Here is a 26,642-nt window from a genome sequence, read left to right as displayed (position 1 = left end):
TGACTCACTTTTCTTTTAATATAAATATAGAGAAAGCTACCCTAACCCTAATCTTCATTAAAAAAATTAAATTAAAAAAATGATACAACAATTTTTTGTTCTCTCGTCAATGCACCTATCACAAAACATCTTCACAGGTACATGCTTATTTATAGACACCCATGGAATGTATTATGCCTGCAGTGTGTTTATTTATCTCTCTGAAGGCAGGTTGGTGAACGTTAAGCATTCGATTTCATTTCCTAATTAAGTGATGTGAAAAAGCAACTCAGTTCTATCTTTAGTGAGTATGAATAAAAAAAAAACCATGTAATTCATTTATTTCACATAACCCAATGCCTGTAATGTTTTAACACATGTATAAGCTTTCGAATGAGAAACAAGATGTGCTTTGAAATTTAGGTTTATTAACCAGCTGGAGTCAGGCAATTATTTGGCATCAAACATAAGAGATGCATAAGTGGCAACAAATGTAAAACGTAGTTTCAGTATGTTGAATGAAGGTTGAGCTTAAAAAAAAAAAAAAAAAAAAGCAAGACTGAAGGGGAGAGAGAAATAAAGAATGATCTGGAGACAGAATGCAATCGACACACTATTCTTTAGCAGAAACATGCGGTTCCATGGTGCTAATAAGAGAATTTCTATTACTCCTAGGACTAAAAATCTGACATTGCTGTGATCTGGAAAGGAAATTCAAGTATGTGGCATGAATTGAGCAGATAGAAGATTACTGTGAGTGAGAGAGAGAGACAGAGAGAGAGGGAGAGAGAACGTAGAGGAGATTGATCATGGTGGGGAGTAGAGCCAAAAAAAAGCCACTATAACACCCAGAGAAGGTCAAAAGTTTTGAAAGGAGTAAGAACAAAGAAAGTGAGCCAAAGGTCCTTCCTAAGAAGAGAGAACAAGAGATTACAGAGGCTACACAGGGAATCCCAGCATGCACAGCTGTTTCCCAAGGGAAAGACCACTTTGGTGACTAAAGAAGGCTTTTTTCTTTTGGCGTGGAGGTCTACAAAGGAAAGTCCAAAGCTGAATTCAACAAGAGTTTAGCACTCATTTCACCACCATCTATGGTCTTCTCTTCCCATCCTCAGAAGCATCCAAGAAGCTGTGGTCATTTGAAATATGGTTTAATTTACCTGGAGGGTTTTGGCAATGCTCGTGTAGTTTAAGTGGCAACAACTCATAAGAACTGTCAATAGCCAGACTGTGCAGTCAACTCCTCCTTAGTTTGATGGGGACAAAAGGAATTTTTGATAATCCATATTCAAAGACATTTTTAACAAAGTAATAAATTACCCAGTGCTTGGTTTTGAGGAGTGTAAGGTAGGCTTTTGAGCTGATTGAAACTCAGGTTTGGTAGGCATACCAAAATTCTGTCAAGATGCCTCACCATTGCCAAATTGCACTGTGTGTGATATTTTCAACCAGCCTCCGATGGTGTGTTAAAAATGGGATGGATGTAGAACTGTACTCCAGCAGAAAGTTTGACCAATCCCTCCTGTCTGCCCACTCCTGCTCGAAAGTAAAGACTGCTTCATACCTGCCTGCCCCCCTACTGCATGAGAGTAAAGATAGCTTCATACCGGACCACCCACTCTTGCATGAAAATAAAGACCGACAGCTACCCGAACTGATGAACACCTCTAGACACAATCAGTACATACAATCTACAATATGAAGTAACCTCCATAATCTGACAATTAAATTCAGCATTGTGCCAGACAAACACTATCGATTTCTGGATTGTTGTTTTATTCATTGGCCATATTTGGTCTAATAGTAGTAGGAGATCTTTTAATGAGCATTGCCATCTATTCATTTTTCATAGTGCTGTAGGACATATTTATCCCTAAGCCAAGTACACCATCATTATTATTCCACTTGACATATGTACACAAGGATATTTTTATTTATTTAATTATTGCAGCAGATTTTGTGTAACCATGAAAGCATTGTAAACCACCAGTGATCAAAACAAGGCAATGGATCTGAATTAAGTGTAGTATGTAATGACATTAGGTAAGGATTATTGGAAAATCCTGTGGTGGCCCAAAAAAACATAGAAATAAAAGCATATACAGCCATAAGCATTGGGGTCCAAGCACTTTTCCCAATTAGCACACCCAGGAGTAACACCCAGTTCTTATAAGTTACACAGAACAATACAGATACCAAAGATCAACACAGTGTTCAGGTTTTGTAAGGATAGCTCAATTCTAACCCTGTTAAATGCCTGATAAAAGATAATTGGCTGATGGTGGCCATGTTGTTTATGTAACAACTAGAATTTATTGACATGTGGAAGAGATATTGTGTAAAAATGTAATAGGTTTTTGATAATTATTTGTGTTTAGACTCAACAGAGCATTTTGAAACCAGAATTTTGAGAAGATATGCCAAAAATTCCAGGACAAGTTCGCAAATGTAGGTTACGCATATTATGCACATTACCTTAAATGTAAGTGGGTAGGGCCAAATGGTCCAAAAGGTATGTTTTTATGGCTTGAACTTTTTTTTCATATTTTGTTCTCAGTATCTCACTCAGTTCTCAGTATCTCACTTGTATGAAGTCCACAAGAAGCTGTTTCACTGGCTGTTTTTCGTAGCTTTTCTCTATAAACTTCACTCATATATACACTTACTATAGTTCCCATTAATAAAAAATAACTGAAGGTAAAAAAAAAAAAAAAGAGAGAGACAGAGAGATGGAGATAAAATATATGCTCACCACTGCTTTGTGTGATATTAACGTCCACTCGGAGTTCGGGAACATTACTGCCGGGGAAGTTGGCCACGCAGCTGTAGGTGGCTTGATCTCGGAACTTCATGTCCACAATCTCCAGGCTGCTGGTGCCAGGCGGCATGTCCGGGTCACTGCGCAGCACAATGAGGCTGTCTGATGGGTACACAGGGACAGCATTCTTGTACCAGGTGTAGTTGACCTTATCCTGGGGCTGAGCATCCACGTGGCATGACAGCTTGAGGTCACGACCCATCTGGATGCTCTCGCTGTCCTTGTTCGAATCAGGTGTGATCTGGAATGTCAAGTTCTTCATTGCTGTGCAGAACCAAAGAAAGAACAGGATAAGAGAAAAGCCAGTTCAAAGAAAGAAAACAAAAGGTGTGGTAATAAGATGAATGCAAGTGTTGTTCATTTCTGACTGTATTCATAGCAAATCAGCAAACTGCATTTTGTTAGCAGTGTCCCAGCCACGCAGTATCTAGATGATGCTAATCATCAACTGGCAGACTATGGTCTGCATACAGAACCAAGCACTTTGAAAAACTGCTGTAGCAGAGCTGATAAATATATGAAAAATCTGACCATAGTTCAGCGACTTGAGTTTTCCAAACAGGAACCAGATTGGCTTCTGTAACAGATCCTCTGTGACAGCTTATCCAATCACATGTATTTATGTAACTATTAAGATATCTCATCAGGTCAGAAGTTGTTTGTCAAATGGTACTGTGAAGCACCACTACAAAACCCTTCATTCTTATTTATAGCCATAAAGTAGTCGCTAAGGGTTAAGAATTAAAATATAATAACTGTTGCCATTCGTTCATGTTAGTTGCTTATCCCAAACTTCATATGTAAGGAATTTTATGTGACTGGACCTGCAAATTTTAGTTGAATAATCATTAAAATGGTACATACCCCAGTAAACAAGTTAAATACAGGACCGGAACATTTACTAACCCACAGCTACAGTAAATATCCGACAAACTGTTCACACCCTTGACGCATTTGGAAACCTAGGACAACCAATATATTGAGTATAGAGTATACATATCTGAAGTACACATACTTCTAACAATAAGGTTGACGTTTCTCCTGGCTGGGTTTCCCACGTTGTTGACAGCGGTGCAGTTGTAGAACCCCGAATCAGCTGGAGTGACGGAGCGCAGCGTTAGAGAACCACCACGAATGATGGCGCGGCGTGGCAGGGGGCTGGGGTATCGTGCCCATGTCACAGTGGGCGTGGGGAAACCAGCTGTAACCTCACACGACATGGTGACATCCTGGCCTGGGTCCACCACATACGTCTCATTGACCGAGAGCTTCAAGGCTGGTGGAGCTGGAAGATGATAAGACGATAGATTATGTACCGAAGATCTGCTACTGTAATCATAAAGGCGGTCCTGTACTCAACCTACAACAATTCTGCATAATAAGAATACGAGTTTTGAGTTTGCACATCACTTTTTATCTTGGATACACAACCCTACGATGTTTTGCTGTCTTCCCACAGGCATATATACATGTATATAAATAAGATGACAACACACATTAATTCAAAAGAGATTAAGTGTGAAGGCTAACTGGGTAAACACTCTGAAACATCAGTGCTCAGTGTTGAATGAAAGGAATAAAAAATATTTTAATCCACCACGGATTCAGAGCATAGAGAGTGACTCACAATTGTGAATGAATCAGGTTTCAGTTTTCCTTCTTTTTTTTTTTCCTCAAGCTGCTGAACTGAAGAGAACTGAAAAGTCTTGTGGATCACATCATGATATACCACAGACATTAATAGACTGGGTTGTCATCCTTTTATATATTTTATATATATTATATGGTTTCTAAAGTAGCAAAGAGACAAGTAGTTTAAATACAATGTTTAAAGCGCTTAGTCTATAGTGCTTAGTTATCATTTTGTGTGAAAATTGCAGTATCAAGAGTGGAGAGGTACATGGAGTTCACCAGAGTTTATTACACAAACGTGTTTCTACAATAGTGCTGTTGAATTCTCGATTCTGATTGGTCAAAAGATTGTATCAAGCAGCTCTAACAGCAGCTCCAAGCTGTGTTTTTTCACCTTTTTTTAACTTCAAGAAAAGCTGTTCATAGCTGCTATAAAGTAGGTGATAAAAGGAACTAACTTGACATTACACAACAGTAAATGCAACTGTAAACAGTTAAAAATATATGTTGTTCATTAATAAATAAAACAAAGAGCAATCAATGGAAATTTGATTGAATATATATATATATATATATATATATATATATATATATATATATATATATATATATATATATATATGTGTTAGATTAGTTCTTTTTTTATCATGATTATTATTATTATTATTATTATTATTATTATTATTATTAAAACATATAAGGCTTAAATACAGTGGCTGCTCTTTGAAACATTGCTTTCAAATGTCTTTTGGAAACAGTTCAATCTAATTTCAAGGTTCTCCTAAGATGTCAAACACACACAAGTTTCGCAAAATCATAATGTAATTTAGGGGAACTGGAAAAAAGAGGAAAAAAAAGGCTAGCACAAACTGCATGAGGCAACATAAAATGTGCTTTTGAATATGCTCTTATGTTCAGTTCAATAGGAACCTTATCTGGATGAAGGCCTTTTTTTATCTTGAGAACCTTTTCATGCACATAAAAGAGTTTTTTTATCTGGGTTTATGAAACGGAGTACTGTAGGAGGAGAGATGAGCACCATTTTTGTGAAAAAGTGGATTATGTCACCACCTACAGCCAGATATTTAAGGTTATTTTATAAGATATGATGACGTGGTGGTGAGGTTTGGAGTTCACTCATGTACTCATTCACCCATATTTCCCATACAGCTAGCTAATACAACTCCAGCTAATACAACCTCCTGATAAATTATGAATTATTGAATACCTTTAAAAATATCTTTAAATTAATTTGATAATCCTCAATGCTGAAGTAAATGGTTTACTTTTAACGTTCCTGCTCCAGTTCTGCATTCTCCAAAATCCCCGAGTCTTCTGTGCGTCCATGTCTGGTTTTATTCATACCTGGCTAATTTACTTCTACACACTCTTCTTTATTCAGTCACATGCAAAGCCCTGCATGTGGTTACGTATTAGAAGTATGGATTCACCTCTGATTTATGCTATTTATACAGATAATGAGTCTTTGCTCAGACTAAATTATAACTTTACATTGTCTTTGAGCTAGCAGTTGATGCTAAGCTAGCTTGTGAAGTAGTATTGACAGATTCAGGTAAGACATGTTGTATTGCCTTTACACAACGCAGCTCTACTGCTGTACCATGCTTAAACAAATTCAGCCACTAAAAATTTTCAGCTAAAGATCTTCAGTGAATATGGTGGCCATGTAGAAATGTTTCACGCTTTCTACAAGCTATTTGTATCCACTGTTAATGCCGACTACGTCGACATCACGAAGCAAATGAAAGTCCCTGTGACCATACCAATGCCATCTGTAGCCCAGTCACTTTGGTTGCTGTTTAATCCCAAGTAGCGTTATTAATACAATTATTAAAACAGTGTGATTTTTGGAAGTCACATTAGTAGATTAGTAGAACAACTGTTTTTATTTATTGTCAGCCCGGTTTTACCCTTTTGAAAGCCATCCTAATGTCCTAAGTTTCTTTCAGCAACCTTAAATTCCCTTAGAATTTTAAACTTGATGTCACGCTTGTACTCGTACTTTTCACCTTCTTCTTCCCTTCAAGAGGAGGAAATACATCCTGAGCCTGCCACATGTCACAGAAACTTGTTCCACTAAATAATATTTCTGCTTATGTGAAATGATTACAACTGTGATATGCTGACCAGCACAAAATTGCAAATGATAGATAACCATGACATCGAAAAATACATTTCAGAGGCTGACTTAGAACTAAATTTCATACTGTACATCTACTCTGTCACCGGGCAGAGCGACCTGAAATGTCATCGAAAATAGAGAGAGGTGACAGATGAACAGAGAAACTCAGACAAAGGGGAAAAAGAAAGAGGCAAGAGGCCTTATTCATTGAAGTTATGCACGTTAATCAAATCTGAGCGTAAAATGAATGTATGCAATTTCAAAATCTATTTCCGTATCAGCAAGTATAGTATACAGAATATACATGATAAAGTTTAATACAATGATATATGGTGGAGTCCCAATATGATGCATTTTCAATAAGGCAAAAATAAGCATTGCCTGAATAGGTGCCTTAGGTTTCCACTTTCAATTGATTAAACCTTCAACATTATAAACATACAATAATTAAAACGTAATAATGACACACACGGTGGTAGTGTAGTGTGTGTGTGATCTGTTCAGATTCTTAGCAGCATATAATGAAACAAAAGTTGCACATTAGAATGTAACAAATTTAAACATGGCCATGAAAGCTAATGTACACTGGTGTGCAGGGTTGCCAGGTCTCAGGAAACATTTCCACCCCAACATCATCTTACATCTACAACTACACAAACTGAGACTAGCCCAGAATTTCAGGCATTGGAAAAGGAAGTCTTTTTTTTTTCTTTTTCTAGGTTGTAAACCGTGGTGCGCACGCATTTCTGATTTGTGGCTTAAAAATTAGCTCAATTTGGCATTAAAAACGTGTGTAACCTACAAGGGGGTGTGTCTTTCTGAATCCCGCATTCTCTACTATCTGATGTAGAGCATCGTATCTGCAGCTATGAATTTTCCAATCACCTACTACGCTAGTATTTATGACAAAGCGCCTACGTTATTTTGCAGTCTGTTGAATTTATGGTTCGACACGCAGACATATGAAATCAAGAGCATCGTACTGAAAGATACAATACGTGGTATTGTTACAGTCCTAATTCACAGGTTTGGTTTATTTTCAGAATATTTCTTCCAATCTCAGTCAGTAGCACGTAGGAGCTTTTGTGAGTCTCGGCATGACGTGACTCTTTATCAAGCATTTCGGAGATACACCAGCTGAGGGTTCAGGTCAGCCAGCTGCAGTCGAGTCACGACTCGTTCTGATGTCAGACAACAGACACAGATCTGTTCAAACGTACGTCATTCCAGATGCTCCAATTAAAATACTCTACCGTTTCCACACAGCTTTGATGAATAATGGCAAATGTGTGTATATCAGTGCATGTCAGAGACAAAGATACTGGAGGTTATTAAAAAAAAAGAGAAGGAGTGTGAGGTTGTGTCAGGACCAGACAAAAAGGGCAAGTCCAGAGACACATTAATATTCCGAGTTTAGACCTGAACACACACAGGGAGGATGAAAACGAAAAGCCAGAATCGCACAAGCAGAGCAGCAAGAACAAAAATGCAGTCAAATTGCTATCAAGCAAATAAATAAATAAATAAATAAATAAATAAATAAAAATTCATTATTAATAATAATAATAATAATAATAATAATAATAATAAAATCTACTGAATACAATCTAAAACTGATATGAAAGTGATAACACATTCTAAAAATAAAAAAATATAAAAAAAAATTTTAAAAATATTAAACAATATGCATTTCCTAAGACAAAGATATACTTGGCCATTCATTTTTTTCTGGGTTAATTATTATATAAATTCTAAAAAAAAGTTTTAAGAGAAAAACAAAATAATGTGGTTTTATTGTTTTTTTAATAATTTGATGTGTTAGTCAGCTATACCAGATGAACACAGACTCATTTCTAATTCATTTCTAACTAACTTAATTGCATTAAATTGCTAACTAATTAGGTAGTTAAAGGTACCTAAGGTAGTTAAGTGTGACTTAAAAAACTGGCTTCACATTACACTTTCTTTCTTTCCACACCCTCGTTCTTTTGTGTTGCACACTAACACAATTCTGAGTTTTACGTTTTTGGTATATTAGAAGTATTCATACGTTTTGTTTTTTTTTTTATGTTGAAGAGCCTGAATAGACCGTCATCTGATCTAAAATGTATGGCTACTGCAGATAAAAGCATGGGAAATGTAGGTGTGTGCGAGGGAGGTAAGAGGTGCTTTGAGAGCTTGAAAAAGTGAACAGTTAGGCCATTAACTTTTCTCTAATTTACTGATGAGAGAGCGAGGAGCTGAACTGAGTGATCACTATGCCAGCACACTCAATCCAATTCAATACACTATTTCAGTCCCAGTGTTGGATTTAATGCTCCACATAGCCCTCAACTCAGCGTAATCCCCTATCTGCAAATATCTCAAAAGCAAAGGGACGTTCTTTAAAGCGCAATCAGCTTTCCAGTTCTCCAGACTTTAATCACTCCAATGGGAGGAGTGTACTTACTCACACAGAGTGGAAAGGGGAGAGAAAGAGAAATAGAGAGAGAGGGAGAGGGAGAGAGGGAGAGACCGTCCATTGACATTGTGTCTGAATGTTTTAGTGACTGGTATTATAATTCACTTTAATTAGTCAGTAGTATTATACCACCTGTGTAAGTAAAGCAAATGATGTAACAGTAAAGAGAGGTGAGAAGAGAAAATACATGTCCCACAGCACGATGAAGTGATAAACAGAGTGGAAGACAAACTGCAGAGAGAGACAAAGTGAGAGAGTTAGAGAGAGAAAGAGAGAGACAGTGAAGGATACAGTGAGAGAGACAGTGAGGGATACACAGACAGTGAGATATACAGAGAGAGAGAGAGAGAGAGAGAGACAGTGAGAGATACACAGAGAGAGACAGTGAGATATACAGAGAGAGAGACAGTGAGAGATACACAGAGAGAGACAGTGATGGATATAGTGAGAGAGACAGTGAGGGATACACAGACAGTGAGAGATACACAGAGAGAGACAGTGGGATATACAGAGAGAGAGACAGTGAGAGATACACAGAGAGACAGTAAGGGATACACAGAGAGAGAGACAGTGAGGAATACACAGAGAGAGACAGTGATGGATATAGTGAGAGAGACAGTGAGGGATACACAGACAGTGAGATATACAGAGAGAGAGAGAGAGAGAGACAGTGAGAGATACAGAGAGACAGACAGTGAGAGATACACAGAGAGACAGTAAGGGATACACAGAGAGAGAGACAGTGAGGAATACACAGAGAGACCATGAGAGATACAGAGAGAAACAGTGAGAGATTCACAGAGAGAGACAGTGATGGATATAGTGAGAGAGACAGTGAGAGATACATAGTGACAGTGAGATATGCAAAGAGAGAGACAGTGAGAGATACATAGAGACAGTGAGGGATACACAGAGAAAGTGAGAGACAGTGAGGGATACACAGAGAAAGACAGTGAGAGATACACAGAGAGAGACAGTGAGGGATACACAGAGAAAGTGAGAGACAGTGAGGGATACACAGAGAAAGACAGTGAGAGACAGTGTGGGATACACTGAGATAGACAGTGAGAGATACACAGAGAGAGACAGTGATGGATATAGTGAGAGAGACAGTGAGGAATACACAGAGAGAAATACAGAAAACAACACCCCGAGAAAGAAAAGAGATATATACAGAGAAAGTAAAAAGAGAGATGCAGAGAAAGACAAAAGACAGAGACACAGAGACAATGAAAAGAGAAACACAAAGACACAGAAAAATAGAGATACAGAAAAAGATAAACAGAAAGAGAAAAAAGAGAGATACACAGACAGAGACAGTAACAGTATAATCTGTCGCTAAATAAATGTTAAAAACTGTAAGCGAGTTTGTGGAGGAAGAGGAGATGAAATGGTAAAGAGGGAGATTAAAAAATAACGGTAGTGTGTTTGCTTGCTGCTTTGTGATGATTTCATCACGTTTCTCTTCCTCACAGAACAGTGTCTGATGGACATTTTCACTTTAGCCATAACTCAGTCAGTGATTAGGGCAAAAATCAAATGAGCGTGTGAGCGCTAAGGGCAAAGAAGAAAAAAAAAAAGAGAAGAAAAGTGCTTTGGCCCTCCATTAGCAAGGAGTGAGGGAGCGGTGTGGAGAGGGATTGATGTGCACCATCACCATCTTCAATCATGGAAATGATGAGTCGAATGTCTAAACCAGGGGTTCTTAAACATTTTGTACCTAGAGACCCCCTTTCCTGCAAAAATAAAATAAAATTAAATAAAATAATTAGGCTTATTACGTAAATGTGTACTTTTTTTTTGCTATTTATTGGAGTCATTCATAGAGCTTCTTACGCTGTTTATGAATGTTCCACTGAGTTTTTTTTTTTTTTAATTAAAATTATCATTAGATTTAAGTTGTCATTATTTAAAGGCTTCCTTGTTTTTGAGTTAATGAGGTTCAGATTAAACAAAGTGACCAGTGATGTTCCTCCACTATAACATTTTTTTTTTAAATTGGGAACCCTGGTCCCTTGGGGTCCCTGAACCCCACTTTGAGAACTGCGGTTGTAAAGAAAGCATGGGCGTGTTTGTGAAAAACCTTTTTTTGCGTGTTATGAAATCTGCTCTTATTCTAATATGCATAAAAATATATTCACAAACATCTCATGATTAGAATGTTCCACTTATTGATGTCATGGCAGTTGGAATCTAACAAGAAAGTAGCTGCAGATGATAAAAAAATGATTTCTCCTCGTCCTCCAGTAGCCGAGCTGATTGTTTTCATTGTTCCTCAGACAGTAGAGGACGGGTTCAGCTTCTTGGATGCCTCAAGACTCATATTTGTACAGCAAATAAAAGAGAGCTCGCTGGAGAGAGGTGGCGTAGATTGCAGGGGGAAAGAATTTATCGTTTCAATTTTCCGAGATATTGGGAGGAAGATAGTAGCAGATCACTTCCTGCCTGTCCCATGGTAATACCAGTGATGTGTTTTACAGAACTTCTGTTGATCTTGTGACAAGACAGAGAGAGAATAACTGATGGAGATGGAGACAAAGTGAGAGTCGGCTCCTCACAGCAAAAAGGGGGAAATGAGGTGAGAGAACAAGTGAATGATGAGACTCGAGTGGCTGATTTAATGCTGAGAACAGCTCTCTATCGAACCACGGAAACAAACCAGGTGAGCAAAGAAGTGCCAGGACTTTCCATTTCTTTTTTTTTTTTTTTTTTTTTTAGACTTTTTATCTTTTTTTCCAACTCTTTATGTAGAGTTGGAAATAGTCTAAATTTAAAAGCATAAAAACAGCAGAAATATACATTAATCTACAACACACCACTGAGCTCTTTCAAATAGCCTGAATCAAATCTCTCATTTATTATCATCACGGCTGCTGATCAGAATTGATTAAAAAAACAATGAGGTGGGTAATTTATTAGTTTAGATACTGCATAATCTTGAGGTCCATGCAGAACTAGTGGTTAAGTGCTGAGAGCGCTGCGGCCCGGGTTCAATTCCTGGCCAGGGAACCAACCCCAGCCTGGATAAAAAATTGGGAAGGGTTGCATCAGGAAGGGCATAAAAACTGTACCAAATCAAATACGCGGACCAATGATCCGCTGTGGTGACCCCAAAAACAGGAGCAGCCGAAAGAGGAACAACAACAACAACATATACTGCACAATCTTCTCAAATGGACACTTTTGGATATTTGGACAAGGGGACTTTTCAGGCAGAAAATCTGCCTTAACTTGTGTCTGGTTGACAGTAAAGCAAAATATAAGATCCTGGTGAAACACATCAAACTGCATATTGTGCCCACAAGAACATAATTAAGCTCATTAGAAAGCAAGCACTGATGTAGGTTCTCTGGAAACAGTATATATAGAACACACAGAGAATATAAAATACACACCCCTGTTAAAATTGCAGGTTATTGTGATGTAATGTGATATAGCAACCAACAAAACTGTGAAACAAAGGTGAAAAATAAACAGAAAGGTTTGAGAGAATAAAAGTTACAATATCCTGGCTGCACAAGGGTGCACACCCCTTAACCAATACTTTGTTAAAGCACCTTTTGCTTGTTATACAGCACTCAGTTTTTTATTTAGTCTTTTTGATCTTGATTTGCAATTTTTATTCCACTCTTCTTTGCAAAAATGCTCCAGATCTATTAAAATATCAATAGATCTGAGTTCAGTCTGGGCCATTCTAAAATCATTGATCTTCTTCTTCTGAAGCCATTCTTTTGTTGACTTGGATTTGTGCTTTGGGTCATTGTCGAGCTAGAACGCAACATTTTTCTTCATCTTCAGCTGTCTAACAGAAGCCTGCAGGTTTTGTGCCAAAATAGTTTCTTATTTGGAGCTATCCATAATTCCGCCTGTCTTGGCTAGAGCCCCAGTCCCAACTCCATAGCACGATGCTGCCACCACCATGCTTCACCGTGGGTATGATGTTCTTCGGGTATTAAGCCCTCTTGTTTTCGTGCCAAATATATCTTTTAGAATTGCGCCCAAAAAGTTCTACCTTGGTCTCATCAGACCGTAACGCATTTTGCGACAAGGGTTGGGGTGATTTAGGTGGGCTTGGATTTTTTTTTTTTTTCATGAGAAAGGGCTTCTGTCTAGCCAACCAACCCCACAGCCCAGACATGTAAAGAATGTGAGAGGTTGTTGTCACATGCAGGGAGTGACCACTTGCCAGATCTTCCTGCAGCTCCTTTAATGTTGCTGTAGGTCTCCTGGCAGCCTCGCTGATAAGTTTTCATCTTGTCCTTTCATCAATTTTGGAGGGACGTCCTGTTCTTGGTAATGTCACTATGGTGCCCCATTTTCTTCACTTGATGATGATGATGGCCTTCACAGTGCTCCATGGAACATCTAATGTTTTGAAAATTCTTTTGTATCCTTCTCCTGCTCGATACCTTTTGACAGTGATATCCCATACATGCTCTTTGCAGACCATTGCGGAAGACATGTCAAGAAAATCCTATAGAAACATTTTTTACATCACAAAAACCTCCAATTTTAACAGCGGGGTGTCATTTTTTTTTTCAACTGTGTAGAGGCTAATAGTATAATTATTTCCAATTATCTACACAAACACTCAAAGCTGTATATCACCACATGCCTAATTACTCTAAGTTATCTAAATCTATGATGTATCTTTTTTCTTAAATGAACAAGCCTGGAAATAGAACCCATCAATAAAACAAATAATAATGTCAGTGATACAAGCTCATAAGTGTCTGAAATGCACCCGCTACTCACTCTTCTCATAAGCTTGTCCTGCCTATGATCGTTCGATCAAAGCCTCTCCCATATTAGATCCCATACAAACAACGGTTAGCATTAACAACAATGCTGTTCAGCAACAGACAGATAGTAATTAGTGCTCTGTGATGTTAGACACGACAACGGCATCATTAAAGCAATTTATGGCTGCTGACTTAACGACACCCAGCTCAATTAGTGCTGCTGAATAACGTTGTGGCATCCTTTTTCCCTCCTCCTAATACTTGCTGTTGCTCCTGCAATCTGCCAAATGCTTTTATATATATATGTATATATATGTTTATTTGTAATGTCTTCACTTTAGAGCTTCATCTCGCATATGTTCTTTATCTAAGGGCTACAGTCCATTTTTGCAGAATCATTAAGCAGCGAAAGAGGGATTCAGTACATGCCCTTTCCCAAGGGGAAACGTTGTGTACATGCACACACACTCTAAACACACATGCACATTCGTTCTCATTACGTATGATGGTGTATTAGTAGTCAGTGGAGGATGTATTAAGGATAAAGAATAGCAGTGGCATGTAGGTGTAATGAGAGGCAGGCTGATCAATACAGCGTATAACTCGCGTCTGCTTTGGTCCTATACATTTCTGCTGTTTTTAAATCAGGATCTTTATTAAATTGCTGACTTCCATCAAGCCAATGAGCATCTCTAAGAAGGTCAATGTTAAGCATTATGTTTGCCTCATGTAGAACAATTACCCATTTAAAGTAATGATTTTTCCCAACATGCACTGCCTTGTATAGGTATTCACCCCCACTCCTCTTCACATTTCTGCAATTTAATAGTGTTAATACTTGGAATCAACTATTTGGCTTAGCATTTGAAGATGCAATATTTTTATTGTGGCACAAAGGTTAATCAAAAATCAGACATTTGTAATATATCTATCTGTAAGCTTGGCACATGTGGATGCTGGCACATGTAGATCTTTTGCCAGTTCCTCTTGGTATGGAAACTAAGAGTTGAATAGAAATTTTCTCGCCAGAGCTGGGCTTTGACTCGAACATTCTAACACTTTCAGGTTCCCAGTCCCTTCTACTTCTAAGAAAAAGCATCCCTACAAGATGATGCTACCACCAGCATGCTTCACTGTGGGGGTAGTGTCCTCAGGGTGAGCAGCGTTTGGTTTCCTCCAAATGTAGAGTATTGTGCCAAGGCCAAAATGTTACATTTTGGTATCATCAGAATTTTTTCCCCACATTTGCATCTCCAACATGACTTTTGGAAAACTCCAAACAGGATATTATAAGGATCAGCACTCTTCCATAAAGCCCAGGAGTGGAGTATCCAGGCTATGGTTGTCTTGTGAACAATTCTTCCCATCTGATCTGTGGATCTCTGACTAATGACCTCCTTACATCTTTTATCTTTTTTCTACCACTTCAATATTATGGGATATTTTCATGACATATAACCCCAATTAAGCCCATTTAACTTCCAGGTTGTAATACTACAAAATGTGGAAAAACTTCAAGGGGTTTGAATACTTATGCAAGACACTGTAAAATATTACATGTGCTTAACTTAGGCTCTCTAATGGACGTGGAAATAGATCAGGAGATTTGAACCTGAGAGTATGCTGTAGCCTGAAACTGCCGATTCCAATCCATATCTCATTCCAGCTTTCATTTACACTCTCACTCAATCATGAGAATGCTGAAATATGTGAAGCTTTTGGGTGTCTATAATTAATCTATGTTGAGAGGAATATTGGACATTTTTAAAGGACTCTATTGCTATGAAGATTTCAGTTACGGAGATTATTTTGAAAGCCGAGCAGCAGTAAGTCAAGGTAATTGGCCTTAATATTAAAATGGCTCAGCTCTCATCTGAGGGGATTCATCATTTAATTTTATCATCCTCATAAATAGCGGGAAATTCACCCACATTTAAAATTCTGACTGTACCTCAAATACTAACAGCATTTGGAACAGATTACAGTCATGAAGTCTGGAAGTGTGTGATATCAATCTAGGGGTATATGTTGTGTCACCATAGCATCACTGATTGAGCTGTGCAACGTTTATTGGGCCTCATTTATCAAACTGAACATGAACAAATTGATACGTAAATTATACGCAGAAGCATTAAACATAAGACATATTTTTCATGAAAATCCAGATTCAGAAGAATCCAGTTCATAAAAAGCATTTGTATCCAAGGAGAGTGCCTGAGTTTGTGTGAATTTATGTATAATGAGACCCACTAATGTGAACCTTGATTGACAGGCTTCAAATCGTATAATTAGCGGGAGTTACTGCTATTGTATGTATACGGATCACTTATTTAATTCGACTGAATTTACTTTTTGTAAAACTCAGTCATTTCAATATTAATGACTGAAAAGAAAGGAAAACAAAACAAATCCACAAATTAAGACAAATAAGGCTAGGTATTTGATTAGGACAAAAGAAATGCCGCCATATAAAAGGAGAAAGACTTAGTGTGTGTATGCTGTGTTTATAAAAATCAGCTTTACCGAATCTTTCATAAACCTTCAGGAATTTTTAGTTGGTCTGTCTGTTAAAAACAATTACACAACCTTACTAAGACTGATAAACAAGGCCCACTGTCTTTGTTGGTTTGGGGACACAATCACTGAGACAGCTAGGGCTTTCTAGTTTGAGTGAGTGAAAGAGAACAAGACAAAGTGAGACAGATTGAGATACTGAAGAGACTCCTGAATGTCATTTTATGGCTCTGTTAGGCATGAAAGGAGGATGTGGTGTAGCATCTCTGGTAGGCAGCGCAAAAGAAAGTGAACATCATTATATAAAAATCAATCATTCTGTGCGTTTTGTGTGTGTGTGTGTGTGTGTGTGTCTGACTGTCTGCTTTTGCCCTGACCTACTTGAGGAAGAGTATAATCCTGAAGCCATTCATGCCACATGGACAGTGGAGAAAATTGCCTCTATATCCCTTTGACATATAAAACTACGACTATATGAGCAGTGAAGCACTCACTCACTCACACACACACACAACCACACACACACACACACACACACACACACACCTGTGCAGGAATATACATGCATTCTTCTAGTGTCTTAAGATTCAGATCTGAGCACAGTCTACTTGTCCGTAATGTATTCTGTAAAATATATTTAGAACACAGCACTGCTGAATTCTCTAATCTGATTTGTCAGAAAGTGTTGATTAATTTTCTAAAACACACCTCTGATAATACTTCTGGTTTTATAAGGACAGAGGATTTTGTGCTTTCCGGTTTCTCGCTGAAGTGACAAGCTTTTTTTTTTTTTGTCTTTAATTAAGAGGCTGTTTATAGCTGCTATAACGTAAGTGATAACAGGAATTATAATTTGTTTCATAGACGTTCCACAGCATTAAATGCAAATAGACTGTTAAGTAGCTTCACAAGTTATTTCTTTTCAATAACACCTGAAGTGAATAAACAACCCAAAAGTGTAAAATAATATAAACTGTCTATAATGTGAATAAACGTCTGCATGTGATTGGTGGAACAGAAATGAAGACAGCTCCAGAATACAAAACGGTGAATTATTACAAGATGGCAGTGTTCATCTTGTAATGAATGTATTCAAAACAATGGCTTTGAAAATGTCATAGAATTTTATGTGCTACAAATAAAAGTTTGTGTGTGTGTGTGTGTGTGTGTTTGTGTGTGTGTGTGTGTGTATTTAGCCACAAAAGTGGTGCAGGTTGCTTCAGTAGATGTCTCACTCCCTAAAACTGAGCCAGGAGTGCCATACATAATGTGCAGATATGCAGGTGTGTGGGGGTGTGTGTGGGGGTGTGTGTGTGTTTGTCTGTGTGTGTGGCAGGGGAACAAATCCTGCCAGGGGCAATGTTCGTGGCCTGCATGCTCACATGCCCTGCCATGATGTGTGTGTAGCTGCGGGTCTTCCTCTGATTAGCTATGCAGGTGAGTACTCGTGTGTGTGTGTGTGTGTGTGTGTGTGTGTGTGTGTGGAACCTCTACTCTTTGGCTGACTGATATCAGGTCCAGTGGCTTGCAGAATTGATGGTACTGTAACTGAAACCCAGTATCGATGGTGTGAGAGAGCTGCATCAGCTGCACCAGTAGAACCCCATTTTCTAGACCTTTCTCTCTCATTCTCTTTTGCTTTTTTTATAAGTTTCTCCTCTTTAATTTCCTCCAATCATTTCCCTTCGCATCACTCTTCAACAGCAGATCTTCGATAGTATCAAGTCTAAGTCATATCTCTGGTCTTTCTCAGACACTCACCATACGCATATTTGCACATGATCCTGATCTGATAACAATGACTGGACTGATATCAGACTGGGATTCACTTACACCATGTGCATGTGGGATAAATTCGCAATATCATAGTGATATATGGGTGAGTCCATGACTGGGGTGCAATTTTTGTTCACACTTTAGCTTGAAATATAAAAATACATGAAAAAGCTGCTGTTTTGCCATTAATTACATGCATGAAACATAATTTTCCATGATTCATCCATTAGATTATGAAAAATCTATGTACATTTAAAATTATGAACATTTTAGGCCCACAATATTCACAAAAACCGGAGCACATTCACTCCTATGAAATATTCAGAATGTTCCATAAGTCATGGATGTTGCATCATCTGAATTTCCTGACGATCATGAGAAGAAGAAAAGTCTCTCGTTTCTCATCTTTATTTTCAACGATTGTGATCTTGACTGTAGAGGTCGCTTTGAAAATACAATCTCGTTACCCAAATTATATACTGAAAGTAAATTTCTAATAAAAATTGATATTAAGGAAACAGCATTCTTACAGTGTCCTCATGCCTTCAGGATGGATGCTAGTTAACCACATTTTGTATCTTTGCTAAATATATGCTAAAAAACTCAATCCTGCTACTCATTTAAGAACAAAATACAACAAATGCCAGTAAATAAACCTTATAAAAAATGAGATAACACAATTTTTTCCATAGTTAAGTGCATGTTTTCTCAGATTCAATGTTGAAAAATGATTTAACCAACAAGATTAACTGAATTTTTAACATTTATCAGGGCTTAATGGTGTTGCAATTGTAGAATCACCCATAAATCCTTATTAATTCTTACCATAAATGAAAATGATTTCTGATACATTTCTGATATAGATCCTGCCATGGCAGCGAGACATGCGACAATTGAGTTGTGAGTGTTTTAAATCTTACTTCTGCAAAATAAAATGATTAAAATGCAAATATTGAGCAGCAGTGCAAAAGGACGCTGAGGTTGGCTTCACGTTTCTCGAAGGAAGTACGTGCTGCTGTTATAGGAAACAAATCAACACATTCTGACCAATCAGAAATGCAAATTCAACAGCTCTGAGGTATAACGGGAATGTAATTAATGTTAATGGAAATAGACATGCAACCCTTGCAAATGAACAGTAACAGAAAGAAGGAGAGCGTCTACAATCATGTTTCACATGTACAACGAGCACTCACTTTTAACACAATCACTGTAATCTAAAGGAGGTGTTTAAACTGAGGGTTTCAGCTTCACACTGATGCTCAGAAGACTAGTTTGGAGTTTCACTCTCTTTCTACTGTAATATAAAACACTTGAAGTTTGCAAATCCAGAGTCTCCTTCAGCTTTGCCTCCCAGACACAACCACTCAAAGCTCTGGTCATTTTCCTCCAAATTTTTACAGATATAGAAGATGGCAGTCCTGCAGCGAGCCCTGTGTGTGCTGTTCTTTTTTCTCATTCCAGATTCGCATTCGCTGTGTTTTTGTTGCTCACAGAAAAGAGAATAAAAATGAACAGAAAAACAAATCACTCCTTCAGTGCTGGGGCGTCTCTCATTTTGTAGTATGTGGAAAAACAAATTACAATTTCTGCCAGTGTTTTTGCTCCTCTGTGCGCTTCTATCACAAAGTGTTTGTACAGAGGACTTGTGTGTGTGTGTGTGTGCGCGCGGGTGGGTGTGTGTGTTTAAGTGAAGGGAATAGCTACCATACTCACAATCCAGACTTAATGCAGTATAAGAGGGTTTGTAAAGGAGTCTCAGAAGTTTGAGTAAATCCATTATTATTATTATTATTATTTTTATTATTATTATTATTATTATTATTATTATTATTATTATTATTATCAACAAGGACAATAACAACAACAATAATAATAATACTAATAATAACAATAATAATAATAATACAGGGACACATGCGATGTGCGGGGCCCAAGCACCCTTCACAAATAATAATTTCCATAACTAGTCATCAAATATACAGAACACTAAAGAGACAATAAAAAAATAAAAAACATGCTGCTCCTGTTTCATGCCTCAAAGCTAATCCTGTGAAATGCCTGCTGAAAGCTGATGGTAGCTATGTGTTTAAGCATGATGATTAGACCTACAGTACACCAAATATCAGCTCAATCTGACTTAGGGTTCCTGATAAATTCTGCTTCCTATGGATGACCACGCCCCAAACTTTGTATACGTCCTCAGAAACTTTTCCTAAACAATGTTCACGTTTCATTCAAATCCACGCAAATAGTTATGAATTCTAGCATTTTAAGTAAATTAAGCTCCGCCCTCCAAGGTTTGATTTGCCAAACTGTTTTCAAATATCAACAAGTTTGAGTGTGAGATAGATTCAAGGATATTAAGAAAATATTAAGAAAAGCAAAACTCACTGGTGGCATTGGTCAATCGGAAGGTGACTGACGTATCCGGTATGTCACAGACGTTGCGGACGGACACCTGACATGTGTAGTTCGCAAAGTCCTGAGGCCTAAGGTTCTTCAGCTTTAGCACCTTGGTCTCACCCTGTAAACACAGACCGACACACACATACACACACACACACACACACACAAAGTGGGTATAAATTCATGAATGCTAACCTGACAATGCACTGCACAATTTAAAGGTGTATAAAATATATAAATGATAGTTTTACTTCTTTCTCTTGAATTGATCTTTTAAAAGCTACTGCTAGTTTTTTTTTTCCAAAATCATTATTGTTAAACTGCATAAAATAACAGATTTTCTACAAACCAAAGACACCAAAGTCTGTCATAGATGTGTGTTTAACCCATCGCCACTTATCGCAAACAAGAAAGCTTGCTGATTTTATAGTAATTAATAAAAAGGTGTTGGTGCAGTTTTTTATTATTAGTATTATTATTATTATTATTATTATTATTAAGAATAATAATAATGTAGAAATATTCTAAAATGATTCTCCTAAAAAGTGAAAAGTAACTAAATTCTGAATGCTGCCTTTTTAAAACATATTGTGGATACAGATTTGAATTCTGGATATACAACCCTGATTCTTATATTGTGTTACAGCCCAACCTTGGCTGTGACACACTCCATTAGTAATCTGTGTTAGATAGCTACAGTGTGTGGCATAAGTATTCACCCCTCTTGGACTTTTCTAGATTTTGTAGTGTTACAACCTGGAAGTGATGGACTTAACTGGGATTATACATCATGGATCATCTCAAAATAGCCCATTATACTGAACTGGAGCACAGTTTCAAAATGATTTACCAGTAAAAGACCAATAAAAAAGTTGTGATTGTATAAGTATTCGCCCCGTTGCTATGCAAATTAGTTCTGGTGCAACCAGTTGCCATAATGACTTGAATGGCGTCAACCTGTTTGCAATTAAGGTGTCTCATGATCTCAGTATAAATAAACCTGTTCCTGAAAGTTTGTTAATATTCCTAAATAAATGGCATCAAGAAGACCAAGAAGCTATTCAAAAAAAAGTGTGAAAATTTCTGGAAAGGTATCAACCAACACATGGTTTGGTTATGTGGGATTATTTTCTATTTTTTCATGATTTTTTTAATGGATACATAATTTATTCATTTTAAGATCAATTCAATTCAGTGTGATTTCTGTAACTGTCTTTGTTCACTCATTATTTACACATGTCTGTTCCTTGGGTCATGATGTTCTGTCCTTGCTCATGTTTTCCTCCTCTCTTAGCCTTGGGCATTATCCATATGGTCCTCTTGCACGCACAATTCAGTATAAAAGTCTGCTGAGTCCGATTGTTGTTTAGACTATAGAATGCCAAGGTTGTCTTTATGCGTGCATGCAATAAACCGTCTCTTTCATTATACACTGGCTCTCGGTCTCCTGATTCTTCAGTCATCGCACTTCTGATGAAAACTGCAGTATTTTGATGGTCATCCAGAAAGATTTTCAACAGTTATTAAAAAAAAAATCATCCCAAACGTTTAACAGTCCATGGTGTACCATCAAATTCATTATTTAGAAAAGGGTATGGGATAATGGGTTTCACAGTAATGGGGGTGAATACTTATGCAATCCCAACTTTTGCTTTTTTTTTTTTGCAAATAATTGTGCAAAATATTTTTCCAACAACAGTTTTGTGTAGATTAATGACTTTCGCTCCCACCTTTTTGTGTGTAGATCCAGGTTGTAACACTACAAAAATTGAAAAGTTTAATAGGGGGTGAATACTTATGCAAGTCACTGTTCATTTTTTCTTCCCAGCGATCACGTTAAAAACTCACTGCCTGTGGCAAAATCTTAAATGCACACGAAATAAATAGTATATCAAAATAAAATCGGAGCACATGCCACTCGTGGTGTGGTTTTTTACATGAGCGACGCCTTCAAGCTGGTCATGTGACTTAAACAGCATGATGTTGTTGCTTTTGAAAATCAGCTCAACATTTACGAACCAATCCAAAAAAAAAAAAAAAAAAAACACGCACTTGAAGGTTGTGTGAATATTAAATATCTCCCAGACTCCAACTCCATATGAATCACTGTCATTAAAATGGTGTATTACAAAGCCATCAGTTCTCTCTTTCTCCTCCCACTTCTTTCTCGCAACGCAAGCTGACCTTTAAGATCCCAGATCACGAGTTCATCATTCATTTCCCAAGTCTCTTTGCTGCCTGACCCTGAAGAAACCACGCTGCTCCGGCATGCGCTTTACACACCAGGACTTTTATTTGTATTTCCAAATATTCACCAGGCTTCTGATGCAAATCCAGTGCCTCAATAACTGCTAGTGGTAGTTTAAATGATAAGGGCCTTGAATTTAATAAATAAACCCGAAACAGAGTTAGATATCACTCCTTAATTAGAAGGACTGAGAGGGGAATTAGGTTTGAATGAACCATGATTGCACTGATTGTGACCATCTGGTTTTTATAATGAGTAATGCTGACATTATAGTAAACAGCCTGTTTGAGTCATGTTAAGAATGAGCTTGATTGCTCTCTGATATGTTAACCAAAGTACATATTTTTGAACGGCAACCAGGGTGGGTTAAGTGTGATGCTCCTTAAATTGAAAGTAATGACACATCACAGTAAGTGTTCACATGGTTTTGTACAAGCAGGTAGTCTAATGATTGAGAATACCATCAGAAATAATGGCTTGATGTGAAATAAACTGAACTTTTGGTAGTTTCATAAATGCAGACTTTCATGGCCATTGCTTTCCATGGAAAAAATGACACTACAATGACCCAATTTTAGATTCATTCATTAAATCAGCTTTTGCTTTCTCCTGGTCGGGGTCATGGCGGATCTGGAGCCAATCCCAGGAACACTGGGCGCGTTTTTGGGAAGTGGACACAGCAGAATATGCAAAGTTCAACACAGTAACCCAAGCTCAGGGTCAAACCCGAGATGACGCTGTCAGGTGACCATCAGGCTTCCCACCACGATCACATCTTTTGGTATATTCCATTATCTATGATATTATCTGTCTTTGTTTTCACACAAACTACTCTAAGAACCAAGGGTTCCTCAAGGGTTCTTTGGAAGGCTAATGCTTCTAGATTTCTAAAGGAGTTCTACTTTGTTTTTAAGGGTTCCTGGTGGACAAACCAGAAAACTCTTCAGGGTGCTATATTTAACCATTTTTTTTAAAAAAAAAGAAAATACCTTGTACTTCTTTCTAGGACAACTAGCACCTCTAAGGGTACAGAACTCTATTTCAAAGGGGAGCCTGCTTGTTTCAAGCTCCGTCTCCAGTGTTTTCATGCCAAGATTTCACTCCCTGAACATCTTTAAACTCCAGTCTGGACCTGTTGTACGGATGCAGACAGTTCTGTACCAGAGATTTGAAAGTTCTTTGCAAACATGTTCATGGTACTGTTTCTGTAAACAAAGGTACAGGAAATCGAATAAATGCCTCTCCGTATAAAGCTGTACTTATATTTCTATCACAGTGCAGCTGAATTCTCGAATCTGATTGGTCATTGATTGAACAGTAGTTCGACTGCAATGCAAAACACAATCATTGTAAAACATCATCATTTCTATAATAATGTCCTGTAATTCTTCCTTCAGTGCGCACTGCGACTCCCGGCACACAACGCAGATTCCTGCATGAGCACACTCACATGATTTCGTTCTGATCACCGTGCAGGTGTGGTTTTTTTTTTAATTCTAGCATTATCTCCGCCCTTGTCTTATCTTTCGGTTATTTCCTTATTGTGTGTTGTTTGTTTTCACCTGTTTTGTATTACCGTCTGATTAGTTGTCTGTTTAAGCCTGTCTGTTTCTTTGTCTGGCTGTGAAGTCTTATCGCGCTTTCATGTCCGTTAAGTCTGAGCCCCTTTTCCCAGTTTTTCCAAGTTTCCTTGTGACGCTTCCTGGTTTTGACTCGCGCTTGTTTTTCCGGGTCAATGATTATGAGTTGTATTCGTGTTTTGCTGTTTGTTTGACCCCTGATAGGATGATATTTGGACTGCCTCAGTAAAATCTTAACTTTAAGAGAGAGAAAAAAATGAGAGAGGCTGGTGAAGGAATGACTGTTTCCACAACACTTAATGTAACGTAATTTGATTTAAAAAACAATACATCATTTTTTAATAAATAACAATTGCTAGCGATGCCAAACTGCTGTGGTATAAGAGCAATAAAACACCCCGGGTCACGCCGTTATTGGAAAATAATCATCTTTAGATAAGATAACAGCATAACCCATGTTTTATTCCATACTAACTGCAGAAGAAGAACACAAGTCACAGTGTTCAAGAGCTCTGCTTGGATGGAGGACTCAAACCACGACATTTTTCTTGCCACAAAAAAAAAAAAAAATCTTTTTCAATTCAAGTTTACAGCCAGACTTAGTGTGCAATCATGAGCATCTGTCTGTTCATGTAGACATAACAGAACAAATAGCTTTTTCCTCCAAACCCATGTAGCTGTCATATAGCATTGTGTGACTAGATGTTGGAAAAGATGATGTAACTGGATTCTCAGAAAATCTCAATGCCAAGAAATGATGCACTAGCTTCAGCAGCTTATCAAAGCAACATAAAAATATCATTCTTATTTCCCTCCTCGTCTTTCCAGTCTTTAGAAAACAAACAAATGAAATAGGAGAATTGCTGAAATGTTGTGCACGCATGTGGGCGTTGTGTACCTGTGTGTATAAAGGTTCGTAGATGTCCACACCGTTGTCTTTGCTCTGTTCGATGGGAACGTTGCCTCGTTTCCAGATGAAGCGAGCCGGAGGGTTGGAGTTGACAGTGCAGCGCAGAAACACCGTCTTCTCCTGGTAGTAGTTGCCTCTCACATCACTGATAGTCTGGTGTACCGTGAGCACTGGCTTATCCAAGTCTATAATGCGCGCACACACACACACACACAAAAATGACAGACAGTCTAAATTATTCTCTTATAGACATCATAAGAGGATACAATGAATGTCACATTGACCAGGGTTGTGTGAATGACTGTGTGTGTGTGTGTGTGTGTGTGTGTGTGTGTGTGTGTGTGTGTGTGTGTGTGTGTGTGGTTTTCTGGGGATTTAGGGCTTTTTTTTCTATTCTTATAGTTATTGTGGAAATTATGGTACCAACTTGAACAAACCATGAACTTCCACATTAATAAACCACAAGTAAACTTAACAAAGTTAGCATATTAATGATCCACTACACCCGCACTGACTAATGTTTATTCAATCAATGATTCAAAATAAGTCTGTTTGAATTTGCAAAAAAATAAATTGCATCATGTTCATAATATACATGTTGATAACTTACTGAACTGTGCTCTCCAGGTGGAAATATCATAACTTCCTATTCAGCACTATTCAGTTCTGAATGCTGAAAAACCACAAATGTGTTCATTAAGATGTTGTTCAGGTTGATCACTGTGGTTAATGCTTGTTGATTATTTACACTATTTAAACTGCGAGTGTTCGTTAGTGTTAGAGATTAGGATCCTAATTTCCTGGGCTCGCCTGAAATCATTGAGAATTAAAGGCCTTTATGAGGTTGCTTGTGCATATGGCAATAGTTCTTGAATCTTAAACAGAAATAATTCATTTTCTGGTCTCATTTACTTTTTTTTTTTTGTTTGCTTTCCCAAACAAATTACTTTATCATATGTTAATTGGTCCGTGAAAGAAAACTTCTGTTGACGCAATAACAGTTGAAGAGAAATGTTTAATTCCCGCTCCCATATGCTGTGTTTGTGATACTGTACTTGTGTATCTTCATCCATCTGGCTGCTTGATGATCATAATTAACATAATTAGCTTCTAAAAATGTCCTTTCCTGTTTTTATTAGGTATTAGCCATTTGATTTAAAAAAAAAAAAATTAATGTCAGTAATCAGACAGACACTTGACAAACACACAGAAACAAAACCACAACCAGAGGAAGCAACCAATAATCTCAATATCGCAACAGCTACAGAGCGGCAGAGAAAGTGACACAACTGAGAGACGTAGGGATAAAGTGTGAAGAGAATGAGAAAGAGGTGGAGGAGGGGTGTGTGTGTGTGTGTATGTGTGTGAGTGCACATATGTGTGAGTATCCACAAGAGACAGAACATGCGTATCCATGTTCATGCTCTCTA

The 26,642-nt window shown here is 37.7% G+C and overlaps 1 protein-coding gene across 1 annotated transcript in view; it reads right to left on the bottom strand.

Annotated features, from left to right (window-relative positions):
- The window catches only part of LOC113542066 (MAM domain-containing glycosylphosphatidylinositol anchor protein 1), a 192,474-nt gene that overhangs the window by 65,310 nt on the left and 100,522 nt on the right, over positions 1-26,642 (bottom strand). Inside the window, exons 5-8 of the mRNA XM_026939340.3 lie at positions 25,201-25,397; positions 20,460-20,592; positions 3,813-4,082; positions 2,732-3,061 (exon numbers count right to left, since the gene is read on the bottom strand). Of these exons, the coding sequence (XP_026795141.1) occupies positions 2,732-3,061; positions 3,813-4,082; positions 20,460-20,592; positions 25,201-25,397 (930 nt within the window). The remainder of the gene's footprint in view (positions 1-2,731; positions 3,062-3,812; positions 4,083-20,459; positions 20,593-25,200; positions 25,398-26,642) is intronic.

The sequence above is a fragment of the Pangasianodon hypophthalmus genome, chromosome 3 (assembly GCF_027358585.1).
Source record: "Pangasianodon hypophthalmus isolate fPanHyp1 chromosome 3, fPanHyp1.pri, whole genome shotgun sequence".
Lineage (NCBI taxonomy): Eukaryota > Metazoa > Chordata > Actinopteri > Siluriformes > Pangasiidae > Pangasianodon > Pangasianodon hypophthalmus.
The sequence above is the reverse complement of the archived record's forward strand: the minus strand, read 5'-3'. Positions and strand labels throughout refer to the sequence as shown.